Raw genomic sequence first — 18,308 nt, forward strand, 5'->3', positions numbered from 1 at the left:
AGAGTGTGGTCTTCGGATCAACATCTAAAGGGGAGTGAAGGAAGCAGGATTGGGCAGAGGAAGAAGGTGACTTCTGTGCAGTTGTAATGATGGCCTCAACCAATCCTCTGAGGGGTTCTGGACTGTGATGACCCTTCAGAGTGTTTTGAAATGGAGCTAGGGGCTGTCCTTTATAACTCCTCTCTGACCCTTTGCTGGATATTGCTGTCCCCCTGAAAGGGAGCGGGGTCTTAGGTAAGATGGCTCTCTTTAGCTGTGAAGCAATTTCCAGAGGTGCTTTCTAGCAGGAAGCTACTGAGTGTCACCAACACTCCCAGCAGCGGGAGGAGTAAGTGCTTCGATCCTATGGGAGGAGTGAAGGAGGGATGTGGGTAGCAGGTCCTGGCATGCCTGCAGCACACCCTGCTATCAGTACACTAGAGTGAAGGATAAGGAGGGGGCACAACTTATTTTTAAAGCAAAAATAATTTTTTTCTAAGAAAATGAAATTTGGAAAACTGGTAAAGACCTGAAGAAATCTTTTACAAGGGTTTTTGCTTTATAGATCTTAAGTGTCCTTTGGCACAGGAGACTTGTTTTCTGTAGTTGCAGTAGGAAATGAAAGCAAAGAGCCTTCTGGATTGTCTAATCATCTATAGTGTCCACCAGTACGCCTCGGGTTGTGGGTGTAAAGTAGTTTACATTCATCAGATCATGCAAAACTTCTAAATGTCCGATGAAAACATCAGCTCACATTTATTCAATGCTACTAGGTGCCACTCTGCCAAGCATTTTACAAACAAATTCAAGAAATATTTACCTACTACATTTCAGGTGGGTGCTAAATTCCTGGGCTTCCTTTGGGGAGTCTCCCTGGCTGTGAAACAAAATAAAACTAAAAATTTTCAGCCAGATCTATCTCCTTAGCATGGAGTAGAATTTTTAATAAGAAAGAGGTTCCTTAAATTCTGGCTATATTTGTGCTGTCATTTTAATACTCAGATAATTTTCATTCATTTACAGCAGGCCTGATGATCTCCAGGAGAAAGCAAACAGAGGGTTAGTTTAGATACTTATAGCCCTCAGGATTCCTTTGTCCTTCTGAGCATTCTTTAACTGGAAGGCTTGGGCACTATTTCACTTCTATCTTTTTTTTTAAAATCTGTATGAAAGAAAATAATTTATATCCATTTGATGCAAGTATCTGTACACAGAATGAATGGAACTAATTTTGCTGGTAAGAAGGTGAGAATTGCCTACCCTTCTAGAGATGCACAAGCCTCTCGCTTTGAAGGGGACTAATTAGAATATCCTTATAAGTAATTTGGGAAGCTAGAAACAATTCAAGTTCCTAAGGTACATGAACTCATCTCATGCAAATGATCAAACTAAATCTGAAGGAAGGTCTAAGATTTATGAGGTCAAAATGACAGAAAAAACATGAATTGCAAAACAAAATTCTGACATGTTAGCACAAAATATTGTAACCACTCAAACTACAAATCACGTTCCCCTCAAAATTTACAGGAATAAGAGCTCTGCACACCTTTATATACATTTGACATACACCGTGATGCTTCTACAAAATTTAAGCTTGATTAAAGAGGGATGATGACTTCTAAATACACAATTGTGAGTTCAGTTCATTTAAACAACAATTACCAGCACAAACCTTTCGGTCCTCTCTTTTAGTTTGTAAACAGCAAAAAGAACTGAACATCTAATTTCTGAAATTCTTCTCGCTTTTCTTTTGACCTTTGGTATTTGTATGTATTGACGATCTCTAAACCATTGTACAAAAACACCTTGAAGTGTCAAGCTTTAAAAATGAGTCTTCTTTTCTCTTTCTCCTGTGCAGCTTGGATTATCTTGGCCTTGTCAAAATACATTCTCTAGTTAGAGGTTGGAAATATTTCCCTCCTGGCTCCAAAGTATTGATTTTCTTCAACACTCAGCTCTGTCAGTCAGCTGAGGGGGTGAAAGGTGAAAGTTCACCCAGCACTGCTTGGCTTCACCTTCCTATTAATGTCATGCCCTTTCCACATTTGATCAGTTTATGTGATCACCAATCATATAGAACCGCTACTGCCTGTTTTCCCTATAAGTATACATTTAAGTCATCACCAGATGTTAAAACCATCCCTGGGAAGGACACTCTGGGCATGTGAATAGGGCCAGAGATGCTACAGTCAATTCTTTTTACGTTTGTCTAATTCTTACAGAAAATTATGCAGTTATGTAACGTTTGACTCAATTAAAACCATTCTATCTTCTCATCTGAAAATTAAAAGAAGCACATTTACTATGTACACACAACCCTCGGTGAGCACTGATGACTTATTTTGTTAATCTTACTTTTTTGAAAACCAATTACACCCTTTACCTCAGGGACCCAAATTCAACTCCAAACTGAGCATTAAATGAAATTAATTCAATGATCTCAGTCCAGCTCCCCTGGGGCAGTCAGCCCATGTCATGAAATCTGACTAGATACAATTTGGTACAATTAACAGTCTATTTAGGAGCAGCAGGCATGCAATTCCCTTGCCCAGGCTACAGACGGTGCTGCGGAGCTCCCGGTAGGAGAGTCCATCTGATCCTCTCAAGCTTGGGTAACATAGGAGCGACTTCCTGCTCCACTCTCCTTTGTGAACAGGTTTGCCTTTCTTGAAGCTGGCTCTCCAAGGAAAAGAATAACTAGGCAGACATAGGAAGTTTTAATTTGGTAACAGAGGAAGGGGGGAGAAAGCATATGGATTTCAACTGAGAATGTTTAGTAAGAATGAACAACAGGCATACTGAGACTTCCGGAGAAGATGGCGGCTTGGTAAGACGTGCGGGTCTTAGTTCCTCCTCCAGAACAGCTACTAGGGGGTAGAAACGATACAGAACAGCTCCCGGAGCCACGACAGAGACCAAGAAGACAGCGTACCCCATTCTGGAACGGCTGACTGGCTGGGAGAACCCGCTGTGGTGAGATCGCTGAGGGGTGCGGGCTTCCCCGGGCCGGGGCGGCAGGCGGCCGGAATCCCTCCCTCCCTCCTTCCCGGGCCGGCTGGGAGAATTGGACAGACGATCCCCTCAAGCCGCAGAGGCTGGCACCTGCCTCCCCCCCCACGGCCCCCTGGACCAGCTGGGAGAATTGGATTGGAGATCCCCCAAGCTGCGGAGACCGGCGACCGGGGTCCCTTCCAAACACATGGCTTCCCGGTCCGGCTGGGAACAGTGGATAGGCACTCCCCCAAGCCGCGGCGGCCGGCGCCCCCCTGCCATGCTTGGCGCCCCGGGCCGGCTGGGAAATTTGGACAGGCGCTCCCGCAAGCCGTGGAGGCCGGTGAACCTCCCCATGCGCGGATTCCCGGGCCGGCTGGGAGATTCGGATTGGCACTCCCCCAAGCCGCTTCGGCTGGCGACTCTCCCCTACAGCGAGTTTTCCAAAGTTAAAGGAGCCACAGCATCTTTTACTGGTGGGACCCGCAGACAGACGAGCGCCACCTACTGGGCAGGATAAGAAAAACAGAGCCCAGAGATTTCACAGAAAAATCTTTCAACCTGCTGGGTCCCACACCCAGGGAAATCTGATTAAATGCCCAGACGCCAGCAGAAGATAACGGATCATGCTCAAAAAATTGAAGATATGGCCCAGTCAAAGGAACAAACCAATAGTTCAAATGAGATACAGGAGCTGAGACAACTAATGCTGAATATACGAACAGAAATGAAAAAACTCTTCAAAAACCAAATCAATAAATTGAGGGAGGACATGAAGAAGACATGGGCTGAACAAAAAGAAGAAATAGAAAAACTGAAAAAACAAATCACAGAACTTATGGGAGTGAAGGACAAAGTAGAAAAGATGGAAAAAACAATGGATACCTACAATGGTAGATTTAAAGAGACAGAAGCTAGAATTAGTGAATTGGAGGATGGAACATCTGAATTCCAAAAAGAAACAGAAACTATAGGGAAAAGAATGGAAAAATTTGAACAGGGGATCAGGGAACTGAATGACAATATGAAGCACACAAATATACGTGTTGTGGGAGTCCCAGAAGAAGAGAAGGGAAAAGGAGGAGAAAAACTAATGGAAGAAATTATCACTGAAAATTTCCCAACTCTTATGAAAGACCTGAAATTACAGATCCAAGAAATGCAGCGCACCCCAAAGAGAATAGACCCAAATAGGCATTCTCCAAGACACTTACTAGTTAGAATGTCAGAGGTCAAAGAGAAAGAGAGGATCTTGAAAGCAGCAAGAGAAAAACAATCCATCACATACAAGGGAAACCCAATAAGACTATGTGTAGATTTCTCAGCAGAAACCATGGAAGCTAGAAGACAGTGGGATGATATATTTAAATTACTAAAAGAGAAAAACTGCCAACCAAGACTTCTATATCCAGCAAAATTGTCCTTCAAAAATGAGGGAGAAATTAAAGCATTTTCAGACAAAAAGTCACTGAGAGAATTTGTGACCAAGAGACCAGCTCTGCAAGAAATAGTAAAGGGAGCACTAGAGTCAGATACGAAAAGACAGAAGAGAGAGGTATGGAGAAGAGTGTAGAAAGAAGGAAAATCAGATATGATATATATAATACAAAAGGCAAAATGGTAGAGGAAAATATTATCCAAACAGTAATAACACTAAATGTTAATGGACTGAATTCCCCAATCAAAAGGCACAGACTGGCAGAATGGATTAAAAAACAGGATCCTTCTATATGCTGTCTACAGGAAACGCATCTTAGACACAAAGGTAAACATAGGTTGAAAGTGAAAGGTTGGGAAAAGATATTTCATGCAAATAACAACCAGAAAAGAGCAGGAGTAGCTATACTAATATCCAACAAATTAGACTTCAAATGTAAAACAGTTAAAAGAGACAAAGAAGGACACTATCTACTAATAAAAGGAACAATTAAACAAGAAGACATAACAATCATAAATATTTATGCACCGAACCAGAATGCCCCAAAATACGTGAGGAATACACTGCAAACACTGAAAAGGGAAATAGACACATATACCATAATAGTTGGAGACTTCAATTCACCACTCTCATCAATGGACAAAACATCTAGACAGAGGATCAATAAAGAAATAGAGAATTTGAATATTACTATAAATGAGCTAGACTTAACAGACATTATAGGACATTACATCCCACATCAGCAGGATACACCTTTTTCTCAAGTGCTCATGGATCATTCTCAAAGATAGACCATATGCTGGGTCACAAAGCAAGTATTAACAAATTTAAAAAGATTGAAATCATACACAACACTTTCTCGGATCATAAAGGAATGAAGTTGGAAATCAATAATAGGTGGAGTGCCAGAAAATTCACAAATACGTGGAGGCTCAACAACACACTCTTAAACAACGAATGGGTCAAGGAAGAAATTGCAAGAGAAATTAGTAAATATCTCGAGGCGAATGAAAACGAAAACACAACATATCAAAACCTATGGGACGCAGCAAAGGAAGTGCTAAGAGGGAAATTTATTGCCCTAAATGCCTATATCAGAAAAGAAGAAAAGGCAAAAATTCGGGAATTAACTGTCCACTTGGAAGAACTGGAGAAAGAAGAGCAAACTAATCCCAAAGCAAGCAAAAGGAAAGAAATCACAAAGATTAGAGCAGAAATAAATGAAATTGAAAACATGAAAACAATAGAGAAAATCAATAAGACCAGAAGTTGGTTCTATGAGAAAATAAGATTGATGGGCCCTTAGCAAGATTGACAAAAAGAAGAAGAGAGAGGATGCAAATAAATAAGATCAGAAATGGAAGAGGAGACATAACCACTGACCTCACAGAAATAAAGGAGGTAATAACAGGATACTATGAACAACTTTACGCTAATAAATACAACAATTTAGACGAAATGGACGGGTTCCTGGAAAGGCATGAACAACCAACTTTGACTCAAGAAGAAATAGATGACCTCAACAAACCAATCACAAGTAAAGAAATTGAATCAGTCATTCAAAAGCTTCCTAAAAAGAAAAGTCCAGGACCAGACGGCTTCACATGTGAATTCTACCAAACATTCCAGAAAGAATTAGTACCAACTCTCCTCAAACTCTTCAAAAAAATCAAAGTGGAGGGAAAGCTACCTAATTATTCTATGAAGCCAACATCACCCTCATACCAAAACCAGGCAAAGATATTACAAAAAAAGGAAACTACAGGCCAATCTCTCTAATGAATATAGATGCAAAAATCCTCAACAAAATTCTAGCAAATCGAATCCAACAACACATTAAAAGAATTATACATCATGACCAAGTAGGATTCATCTCAGGTATGCAAGGATGGTTCAACATAAGAAAATCAATTAATGTAATACACCACATCAACAAATCAAAGCAGAAAAATCACATGATCATCTCAATTGATGCAGAGAAGGCATTTGACAAGATTCAACATCCTTTCCTGTTGAAAACACTTCAAAGGATAGGAATACAAGGGAACGTCCTTAAAATGATAGAGGGAATATATGAAAAACCCACAGCTAATATCATCCTCAATGGGGAAAAATTGAAGTTTCCCCCTAAGATCAGGAACAAGACAAGGATGTCCATTATCACCACTATTATTCAACATCGTGTTGGAGGTTCTAGCCAGAGCAATTAGACAAGAAAAAGAAATACAAGGCATCAAAATTGGAAAGGAAGAAGTAAAATTATCACTGTTTGCAGATGATATGATACTATACATCGAAAACCCGGAAAAATCCACAACAAAACTACTAGAGCTAATAAATGAGTACAGCAAAGTAGCAGGTTACAAGATCAGCATTCAAAAATCTGTAGCATTTCTATACACTAGCAATGAACAAGCTGAGGGGGAAATCAAGAAACGAATTCCATTTGCAATTGCAACTAAAAGAATAAAATACCTAGGAATAAATTTAACTAAAGAGACAAAAAAACCTATATAAAGAAAACTACAAAAAAACTGTTAAAAGAAATCACAGAAGACCTAAATAGATGGAAGGGCATACCGTGTTCATGGATTGGAAGACTAAATATAGTTAAGATGTCAATCCTACCTAAATTGATTTACAGATTCAATGCAATACCAATCAAAATCCCAACAACTTATTTTTCAGAAATAGAAAAACCAATAAGCAAATTTATCTGGAAGGGCAGGATGCCCCGAATTGCTAAAAGTATCTTGAGGAAAAAAAACGAAGCTGGAGGTCTCACGCTGCTGGACTTTAAGGCATATTATGAAGCCACAGTGGTCAAAACAGCATGGTATTGGCATAAAGATAGATATATTGACCAATGGAATCAAACAGAGTGCTCAGATATAGACCCTCTCATCTATGGACATTTGATCTTTGATAAGGTAGTCAAGCCAACTCACCTGGGACAGAACAGTCTCTTCAATAAATGATGCCTAGAGAACTGGATATCCATATGCAAAAGAATGAAAGAGGACCTGTATCTCACACCCTATACAAAAGTTAACTCAAAATGGATCGAAGATCTAAACATTAGGTCGAAGATCATAAAACAGTTAGAGGAAAATGTAGGGAGATATCTTATGAAACTTACAATTGGAGGCAGTTTTATGGACCTTAAACCTAAAGCAAGAGCACTGAAGAAAGAAATAAATGGGAGCTCCTCAAAATTAAACACTTTTGTGCATCAAAGAACTTCATAAAGAAAGTAGAAAGACAGCCTACACAATGGGAGACAATATTTGGAAACGACATATCAGATAAAGGTCTAGTATCCAGAATTTATAAAGAGATTGTTCAACTCAACAACAAAAATACAGCCAACCCAATTACAAAATGGGAAAAAGACTTGAACAGACACCTCTCAGAAGAGGAAATACAAATGGCCAAAAGGCACATGAAGAGATGCTCAATGTCCCTGGCCATTAGAAAAATGCAAATGAAAACCACAATGAGATATCATCTCACACCCACCAGAATGGCCATTATCAACAAAACAGAAAATGACAAGTGCTGGAGAGGATGTGGAGAAAGAGGCACACTTATCCACTGTTGGTGGGAATGTCAAATGGTGCAACCACTGTGGAAGGCAGTTTGGCGGTTCCTCAAAAAGCTGAATATAGAATTGCCATACGACCCAGCAATACCATTGCTGGGTATCTACTCAACGGACTTAAGGGCAAAGACACAAACGGACATTTGCACACCAATGTTTATAGCAGCGTTATTTACAATTGCAAAGAGATGGAAACAGCCAAAATGTCCATCAACAGACGAGTGGCTAAACAAACTGTGGTATATACATACGATGGAATATTATGCAGCTTTAAGACAGGATAAACTTATGAAGCATGTAATAACATGGATGGACCTAGAGAACATTATGCTGAGTGAGTCTAGCCAAAAACTAAAGGACAAATACTGTATGGTCCCACTGATGTGAACCGACATTCGAGAATAAACCTGGAATATGTCATTGGTAACAGAGTCCAGCAGGAGTTAGAAACAGGGTAAGATAATGGGTAATCGGAGCTGAAGGGATACAGACTGTGCAACAGGACTAGATACAAGAACTCAAAAATGGACAGCACAATAATACCTAATTGTAAAGTAATCATGTTAAAACACTGAATGAAGCTGCATCTGAGCTATAGGTTTTTGTTTTTTTTTTGTTTTTGTCTGTCTGGTTGTTTGTCTTTTTTTTTTTTTTTTTACCATTATTATTACTTTTATTTTTTTTCTCTATATTAACATTCTATATCTTTTTCTGTTGTGTTGCTAGTTCTTCTAAACCGATGCAAATGTACTAAGAAACGATGATCATGCATCTATGTGATGATGTTAAGAATTACTGATTGCATATGTAGAATGGTATGATTTCTAAATGTTGGGTTAATTTATTTTTTTCCGTTAATTAAAAAAAAAAAACAAAAAACAAACTGAATATAGAATTGCCATATGACCCAGCAATACCATTGCTAGGTATCTACTCAAAGGACTTAAGGGCAAAGACACAAACGGACATTTGCACACCAATGTTTATAGCAGCATTATTTACAATTGCAAAGAGATGGAAACAGCCAAAATGTCCATCAACAGACGAGTGGCTAAACAAACTGTGGTATATACATACGATGGAATATTATGCAGCTTTAAGACAGAATAAACTTATGAAGCTTGTAATAACATGGATGGACCTAGAGAACATTATGCTGAGTGAGACTAGCCAAAAACTAAAGGACAAATACTGTATGGTCCCACTGATGTGAACCGACATTCGAGAATAAACTTGGAATATGTCATTGGTAACAGAGACCAGCAGGGGTTAGAAACAGGGTAAGATAATGGGTAATTGGAGCTGAAGGGACACAGACTGTGCAACAGGACTAGATACAAAAACTCAAAAATGGACAGCACAATAATACCTAATTGTAATGTAATTATGTTAAAACACTGAATGAAGCTGCATCTCAGCTATAGTTTTTTTTTTTGTTTGTCTGTTTGTTTGTGTCTTTTGTTTTTTTCTTTTTCCTTTTCTTTTTTTATTATTATTATTTTTATTTTTTTCTCTATATTAACATTCTATATCTTTTTCTGTTGTTTTGCTAGTTCTTTTCCTAAGTCGATGCAAATGTACTAAGAAATGATGATCATGCATCTATGTGATGATGTTAAGAATTACTGATTGCATATGTAGAATGGAATGATTTCTAAATGTGTTAATTTCTTTTTTTTCTTTAATTAATAAAAAAAGAATGAACAACAGAAAAACTAACACGAGAAAAACAATCTTCAGTACAATTCAATTTTATTTAACACACGTATTTACATAGGGACATTTAATACATACAGAATCTATTAAGTGAAATCATCAAGAAATTTCTTGAGCGGCAGACACTTTAATTCACTCGCTGTACACAGTGACTTCAATCATCATGTTTTCATACAGGTGTCATGGCATGTCATCTTTTGCTTGTAAATTACCAATGAAGCCACATATGTCTCTACATTTACAAGGACAAGTCCAAATACAGTGCCAACAAAATCAATAAAACACTAAAAGCATACACTGGGATGACAATACAAAGTTTACCTCAGTGCTGAGAAATCTAAGCTGTGATAAGTTTGGGACTGTGGTTATCAAAACAGCCAATGAGAGATGTATGTCAACAAGAATGCAAATATTAGTTCAGCAGTGAGAGTGGTCTGTTTAATTAGCAGTTGTCATCTTCCATCCTAATGTTCTCCTGGCCAATAACCCTGATTGCCTCCACGTGGGAAAGGCTGGCCTACAGCCGTTGTCTGAGCATTTTGCTCCTCTGGCCTTCACAGCTCTGCTCCAAATCCCCAGAGGCGTGCTCTATGTGCACCATGGGGGCTGCCTCCCCGCCCACAGCGTCTCCCTGATGCACTGGATATTTTGTTAAAAAAAAAAAGTCTTGAAGGTAGACACTTTTGCCTCATCATTGCACAATAGCTTTGTAGTCTAGAATAAATTAATTCCCACTTCGTTCACAAAGTAAAGATGTGCTGGGTATAGAGACCACGCCGGGAGCCCACAGGGAAAAGGAGGCACACTTTTTCACCTGCCTCACCTTTGTCCATCCAGACCCAACACAACAGCACGTCCTCCAAACAAAGTCTACATTGTGGAGTTCTTTGCTTCTTCCTTGGAAGCTACGTATATAATCTTTATAAATATAATATACATGCATGTGGCATACATTCACTTTTGAAAGAACATCCAAAGTCTAAAACCAAGGAATAGTACAGATTTGCCACCAATGGAAAGAACACATCAATATGAAAGATACGATCTAATGGTCTTAATATGTTCTTTAAAACTCTGCTTCAATAAAACAGATGCATTCTTCCTGGACTTTGATTTTCTTTTTTTTTGTATATTATATACAATCTGATAATCTATGCTTTTTAAATTAAATGCTCCATTATCATTTGGTTCCTCTGTAAACTTGGAGTATTTTCTCTGAATTTAATAAACCATTTCTCTCCTTTTGAATTTAATAAACAATTTTGCCCTAGCCAACCTAACAGTAACTACCAGGCAACAAAATTCTCCAACCATCTAAGACTGAGGTTTGTTAGGCACAATTCATACAAAATATTAATGTATGGATTTTTTCATAATTATAAGCAAGAACCAGCAACATCGTTTTTTCCATAACTATGACAGAAGGAGAAAAAAGTGACTGAGTTAAAGCTTACTTCAAAGCACAATGAAGATCCCCACTGCAATGTTTGCTCAAATAAATTGACTAAATACCCTCTTATTTTATATATGTTCTTGAATAGTTGTGCCATATTTACTAATTATCTAGGATACTTGTGTAAAAGAAATGCCTTCTTAGTTTTCTTTTAATCGAGTGGTAGTAGTCGGAAGGCTGAATAGTGATTCTTACATGATAACCAACATATTTCGCACATAGAGGAATTGCAGGTTTGCTAAATTTCTGGAGGGAGCGATTAAGCTCTTTCTTCCAAAAAATATCTTTAGCAATAGATACTACAGTCTTCTTTTTAAGGTCTATGTTATGCTTCCAAAGTGGTTCTTGATCATCAAAGTCCCTTTAAGAGGTTAATTATGCTGACTGGATAATTATATTCTCTAGATCATGAGTTGTGATTTTTATTTTTACTACTAAATACACTATCAATTACGCAGGATATGACCACTTTTTAGAAAGCTAGGTGATTGGGAAACTGTATTCCCTACGAGGAAAATATCTTTCTTTAAATATTTTCTTATTAATCTCAAATCAGGCATTGATAAAGAAGGTAGTGGCTAAACCTTAGGAAACTGGATTGAGTCATTTTCTACCACTTGCTGGAAGAAAAAACATGTAAACACAGAATCTTTTCGGTAAACAGTATGTTTTTGGAAACCAAAGGGAAAGAATTTCAATCATTGTGACTGCCACAGTACCTCGAAACCCAACACCAACATGCCCAGATTCAGGCAGCAATTCAGAGGTGGGGTCTGTAGCCCTGAAAACGCTGAACTGGCCTGGGAGCGCGATCACAGTGTTTATTGATTTTTGGGCTGCGGTTGCTCCAAGCAACAAGCGCGTGCCCAGGAGCCACCGCGTCTCCCTCCCCTCCTCGGAGGGAAGAGCTACCGGGCGGGAGCCGGGCCGCGGTCGGCAGAGCTGGGGGTGCCTGCCTCGCTCCGGCGGGGGCGGGCGGGAGCCTGGCCCTGAGACCGGCGGGAGGGAGGCGCGCGCCCCGGGCCGCACCGTTGTGGGCCGCACCCAGGGCCCGGCCGGCGTGGGTCAGGACGGGGCGGCGGCTGGGGAATTGAAACAACTGAAACGCAGTTGGGGCGGCAGCCGTGCGTTACACCATGAAGCGGTGCTCCTTCCCGTCGTGGGCCATCAGGATGACGTTGCGGTTGGAAGTCCAGATGAGCCGGGCCAGCCTGAGGGCGTTGTGGGAGCCGGGGGAGGCGGGCTGCACCGGGGGCACCTGGTAGGTTTTAATGCAGCGCAGCTGCGGTGCGGAATTGAGCATGCCGATGCTTCCCAGCAGCGAGGTGTTCATCTGCGGCACAGGGGGAAGAGCAGCAGGCGAGGGGTTAAACAGAGCCGTTTCCCCTTCACAGACGGAGGTGGTGTGTGACACACACACACACACACACACACACACACACAGTTTATTCCCAACAATGTATTTGAAAATGGTTATGTTGCTGTCACAGTAAATGCAAAAATCCAGACAAATTTTAATTTGTGGGCTGAACTTGACATGAGGAGGGTCTATGGATCTTTAAGAAGGTTGCTAAATTAGAGATGCTAACACAATGGCTCAATTAAACAATATTTGGAAATAGTGGGTACTAAAAACTGCAGACCTTTTCATTCTCTAACAGAGCTAACTGCGTTGCTTCCCTCTAGGAGGAGTCCAAGAAAAGTTTAGGGACTTAGAATTTCTTCAAGAAAATGAAGCAAAGTTAAGCAGTACATAGAGTGAGAGGTTTCTGCATCAGAGAGCCCAAATTCACCCCGTCCATCAACCCCTGTGCTCCTCAGTTGGTCTTTAAAAAACCCAGTCCCTAGGAAAGCCTTATTTAGTGGCAGGGCAACAAGTCACTCCATCTCAACCCGGAGTCAGTGGCTGGGTGTCTGGCGGCACTGAAGGGAGTGAACTAACCCTTCTGTGGCAGTGCATGTTTATCAGCTGGTGATTTCTGCTTTTTGCCATCTTTTTTCGGATTTAAGATTCATTTTAAGTTCCTTTGATCCATTCATATAAATGAAAAATGACAGAAAAATTATGAATGATGAAGAACTATGCGTTCAGGTCAAAGTACTAAACATGGAAGGGCAGTTAAATAAGTGAACAAGCTGAACAATTGAGTCTGAAGAATCCTTTAGGTTCAAAATATTATTTAAAATGTTTTTAATATATGGCATTGTGCTATCACAAATTACATGGAAAGTGTACTGAAATTCAGGAAAAGGAGTCTTGGAAATAATATTTTTTGTCACCGAATTAATTTCATTTTGAATTCCTCTCTCCAAGTCAAACCTTCATTTAAATGCACAAGGTTCTAGGGATTTGCGTGAAGCATACAGATTATGATCGAATGTATACAAATGGTTGACACATGAAACTTTGGCAAATCCTAGGACATTTAAGATGGGTTACTGCTGATAGTATGTGCTGCATTTGGATCAGTACAAAATATAAGCCATTGCTTTTCCTGGCCCTCCTCGGCAGCAGGATGGTGTCAGGGGGCGTAAATCACAGCATCTTTAGCAGGGTGCGTGCTGGCTCCACTGACATTTTCACAATTTAAATCATCTTGAGTAATAACCCTTTTAAGATGACTAATGTTACTGATTTTCCTGCATTAATAATAGTGCCAAACACAACACAGAGGTGAAAAAAATCACTAGTGTACGAGGTCACATTTTAAAACCAAATGTACGGCTATAGTTAACTCTTTCCATTAAAATTCAGTTAACATTTTAAAGCCAGGCAGCACCTTACTGTTTGTTGTCCTTTCAAAAGCCTCTTTCCTTCCTTGCTTCCTTCCTTTTTCCAAAAACTCCATAAAATATAAAAATCAATGCCTTATTGCTTTCTGGAGATTCCCAAATAGTTTAAATATAAATAATGATGGTGAGTTTGACTTGATAATTCTCACTGCTACAGGAAGTAATGGTATATAACAATTTGGTCCTCTTACAGAACAGATCCAAACAACCCAGAAAATTGCTGGTTAAAATTAACTGGGATTAACAGGCATACTGTGATTTAAAAAAAAATTAATTTCTCAGTTGATAAATAACTACAAAGTATTTTTCATTCTTTATGGATTTTCTATGAAAAAAATTGTATGAAGCTTGATTTCCGCTGGTGGTTTGAAATGCTAGGGGCATCCAATATGCCCAGACACTTCCCTATTTTTAATTCTTTCCTTCAGATTTAACCATGTACAAGAAATGTGGCTAAGGGCTAACAAGGGATGACAGGGAGAGAATATCTTATGGGAATGCTACACACGGAAAGGTTAAAAAAATTTTAAAGTCCATTATTGTATCTGGGTTCCCCTTTCCACCTGGGCCACCCCTGTTGTGAGATATGCCTTTGCTAGGGTCAAACTGCCTTTCTTTCTTAGAAGAGGGTTACCTGAGATTCTATAAGGGCTACTGCTATTACAGGTGCATATAGTTGGAACAGTGAAGATCCCATATTAACTCTAACTTGTTGCTCCTTGGACCACCCTTTCCCTGTAATCTCATCAAATCAGGAATGAATCAGAAATAGGGTGCTAATTTTTCCAATTAACTCAGCTAAAGAACCTTCACCGAAATAATTAATCACTTTATCCCATTAGATATCAATGTATGTCTGACCAGTGATTAGCTACAAACTATGCTAAAGTGAGGGTAACTTGAGTCTTGAATAAATGAAAACCACCCAGAATTAAAATATTTGGTAACATTGTTTTCTCCTGATGGCAAAGATAAAAAAATAGTTTTTGTAGAAAATTAAAATAATACAGGTATTAAAAATCCCCTGCAATCCTACTTCTCAGAATGACTATTAACATTTTGACTAACAACCTTCCAGACCTCCATACACACACACACACACACACACACACACACACACACACACACACACACACACACACACACATAGATGCAGGTATAAGGAATTTTATATAAAGATGCTGATATTAAAAGGCAGTTTTACTCAACAGTTTCTTTACTCAAGAAAATGTTGAGGGCAGTCTTTTCATTTAATGGCTATAGATTTATCCCATTAAAAAAAAAATAGCTGAAAAGTATTCTATTGTTTGATGAAATAAATTAAAATAAATGAAACTGATACCTATGTTTCATGAGCATTTCTGAAACTGGATATTTATTTGTTGGAGGGCAATAAAAATTTTTTTTGAATGAATGATGGATGTATTTCATTACTAAATTCCCCTTGCTCAAACACCAATGGATACACTGAAGTGAAATATCCAAATTTTAGGAAATATGATGCTGCAGAATCAAAGGACTTGAATAATTGCCAAACAACCTCATTCAAGAGCTGAGTATATACACTAAAATGCAACTTTAATTCACAAAAGCAGTTCTATGAATATTTCTTTCTGAACACACAGAAACACATACAAATATAACTCATCAAATAACAGGAAATGTTTTAATGTAAGTGATGCTGCACACAAACCTCTTACTAAGTCTCACTTGAGTAATTATCCAACCAATATTTCTCATTAACATGCATTTCTCAGCAAAGATTTTTAATAGCTGATAGCTTTAGTAAGGTTTTGAATTAATACAACTTCATTAAGTTTTCAAAATATATTACAGTACACTTACTGGAATAAAATAAAAGTATTATCATACATCATTAGATTTAAACAGTATCTATTTAAATAAATCAGCAAAGCCTATCTGGAGAGAGCAGTGGTAGACCTAACACTGCTTTGGGGACCGTCTCTAATTCAAGTAAAAGACCACTACTCTTCTGGTAGGAGTTTTATTGTATTTTCTTGATAAAGCTGAAATGATCTGTTCCTGTGCCTTCCATTTAAATTTCAAAACCAAGCTGCATATAATTTTTAGGATGCAAGAAATAGGCTGCATTTAAAATTCTGACACTGGTTTTAGAGGCGAGAAAGACCCGGGTCCTGCCTGAGCTGCTTTGGTGCTCTGTTCCTTGAAGACAGGTGTGCATGCAGACAACACCAGGCGGCCTCTTTAACTGTGCTTGGCAAAACCCAGGGACAACAGCAGGAGACTGTAGAGGGGAACTGGAAGATGGCAAGAGGTATCTCAAAGAGATATTTTCTAATGGATGGTCTTGATTTCCAACGTAAGAAAAGATGCTAACCATAGTTCCATCTAAGAGCTGGGCAGGAACTTTGCTAAAAATAGAAAAATATTCAAGGAAGGGATGAACATATCCGAACAGAACCTTAAAGAGCAAGACAAGAGGAAAAATGCTCATCACTTAGAAAGTACAGGAAAAATTTTAAAAATATGGCCAATTTCTGAGGTTTTTTAATTTATAAAACTATATTTTCTTAGCAGAAAAAAAAGTTGGACAAGTGCAACAAAAGAGGTTTTTTGGTTATTGTTGTTTATTCCAAAGGAAAAACCCTGAATAGAACACAAGCTTCTTGAAAGCAGGGAACCCATGACTTGTGGCACTTCATGTCTCTAAAGGGAGCCCAACACGGAGCACTTAGATACTGGATACATATGCTTATGAACGGAGCTTTACCTAAAAATGCATCAGAAATTTCAAGGAAACAGGAAACAAGGAAAAGTACAAGTTTGTATAATAGAGACCAAAGAGGCATAAGCCAAAAAAACTGTTGTAGGTAAATCCTTTAAAGAAACATGTGTTGCAAGAGTCCAGTTAATGGGCAACTAATGGACTTGTTGTGGGATTTCAGTAATAAAAAATAAAAGTTCTGTGGTTACCCAAATGGAAAGATGAAGACTGGGTGAGGTTTCTGAAGAAGAAAGCTTAATATAAGTGAAAGAAGATGCTGGAGATAGATTCTGGAAGAAAGGATAATGAGAAAATAAACTGGAAAACTAAATTAGATGAAGAGTAGAAAAAGTATGTCACACATTTGGAAGTTGTCATGGTTTAATAGCATGTTGTTAATTAAGCACTTTATTGTATCCGTTTTACATTTTATTAGCTATTGATTTTTTAAAAAACCATCAAGTTGTTTTGAAGCCTTGTTTAAACTTTTTTTTATTTTAAGCTTTCAAAGCAATAAACTGAATCTTACAGAACACACCTGCATCTAAGGAGAGTGACGGTAACAACAAAATCTTAAATTAAGTTTTTTGAGGGCATTGATAATTTTGACTTTTTTTTTAATTATCAAGACTAAAGACTAAACTAATCAAAAAGAAGAAGGCATAGAGACTTATCATTGATAAAAATTAGCTCAAAATTAATATTTATTGTAATCAGAATTAAACATAAGCATTGCCATGAATTGCTAGCCAAAGATGTTCAGATTTTTAAAAATGTTTTGAATATTTGAGAATTAAGAGCATTATGTGGGAAATTCACAATGCAAATAAAATTGAGATCATATAATGGAACATGAATTTAATAATAGGTTGCATTACTTTCCCAATGTCCTATGAACTTTTAGAGTTGAAGACCCAAGGACCCTACTTGAATGCCTCGTGTAAATGAAGAGCCTGAGCAGTGCTCCATCCTGCCCCATCCCTTTTGAACCAGGCCCTCCAAAACACTGTGCTCTTGCTTCCCTCGAATAGCTGCATCTGCTGCTCTCTCTCCTCAAATGCTCACTCATCTGTAACCTTAACACCTGGCCCATCCTTAGCATCACTCATGTCTCAGTTAAGATGTCGTGTTCTCCAGGAAGCTTTCCCAGGCCACTTAGTCTAAGGTTCCCCTCTGTATTGTAATTGCTTGCTTCTTTAGTTGGGTTTTTTTCAGACAGAAAGTTCTGTGAGATGGCCCCCTCGTTTCTGATTGCTACTTGTATTCTCATGCTAGAGTATGACACATAATCAGCAAGCAATAACTATTATTTGTTTGAGGAAGGAATGGAGAAGGCTAATAAGCTCAACAGAAAGACTTTCTTACCAAAAGCATATCATTCAGTATACTTCTTGATCTGTAGCATCTGGGCTTACCTGCCAGAAAGAAATGTGGCTGTCGGTGTTTGAATAAGTGGCTAGATATCGTCCATCAGGAGCAAAGGCCACAGCAGTGATTGGTCCCTTGTGCCCATGGATTGTCTAAAATGAAAGTGAGAAGTCATTAATGGTATGTATTCCACGGAGCCATTAGAGACTCAACTACAATACAT

At 38.7% G+C, this 18,308-nt stretch overlaps 1 protein-coding gene across 1 annotated transcript in view; it reads right to left on the bottom strand.

Moving 5' to 3' along the window:
- Nucleotides 1-9,744: 9,744 nt before the first annotated feature.
- The window catches only part of WDR7 (WD repeat domain 7), a 494,499-nt gene continuing 485,935 nt past the window's right edge, over nucleotides 9,745-18,308 (bottom strand). Inside the window, 2 exon segments of the mRNA XM_077135381.1 lie at nucleotides 9,745-12,511; nucleotides 18,133-18,237. Of these exon segments, the coding sequence (XP_076991496.1) occupies nucleotides 12,308-12,511; nucleotides 18,133-18,237 (309 nt within the window). The 3' untranslated portion in view covers nucleotides 9,745-12,307.

This window comes from Tamandua tetradactyla, chromosome 18 (genome assembly GCF_023851605.1).
Source record: "Tamandua tetradactyla isolate mTamTet1 chromosome 18, mTamTet1.pri, whole genome shotgun sequence".
NCBI lineage: Eukaryota > Metazoa > Chordata > Mammalia > Pilosa > Myrmecophagidae > Tamandua > Tamandua tetradactyla.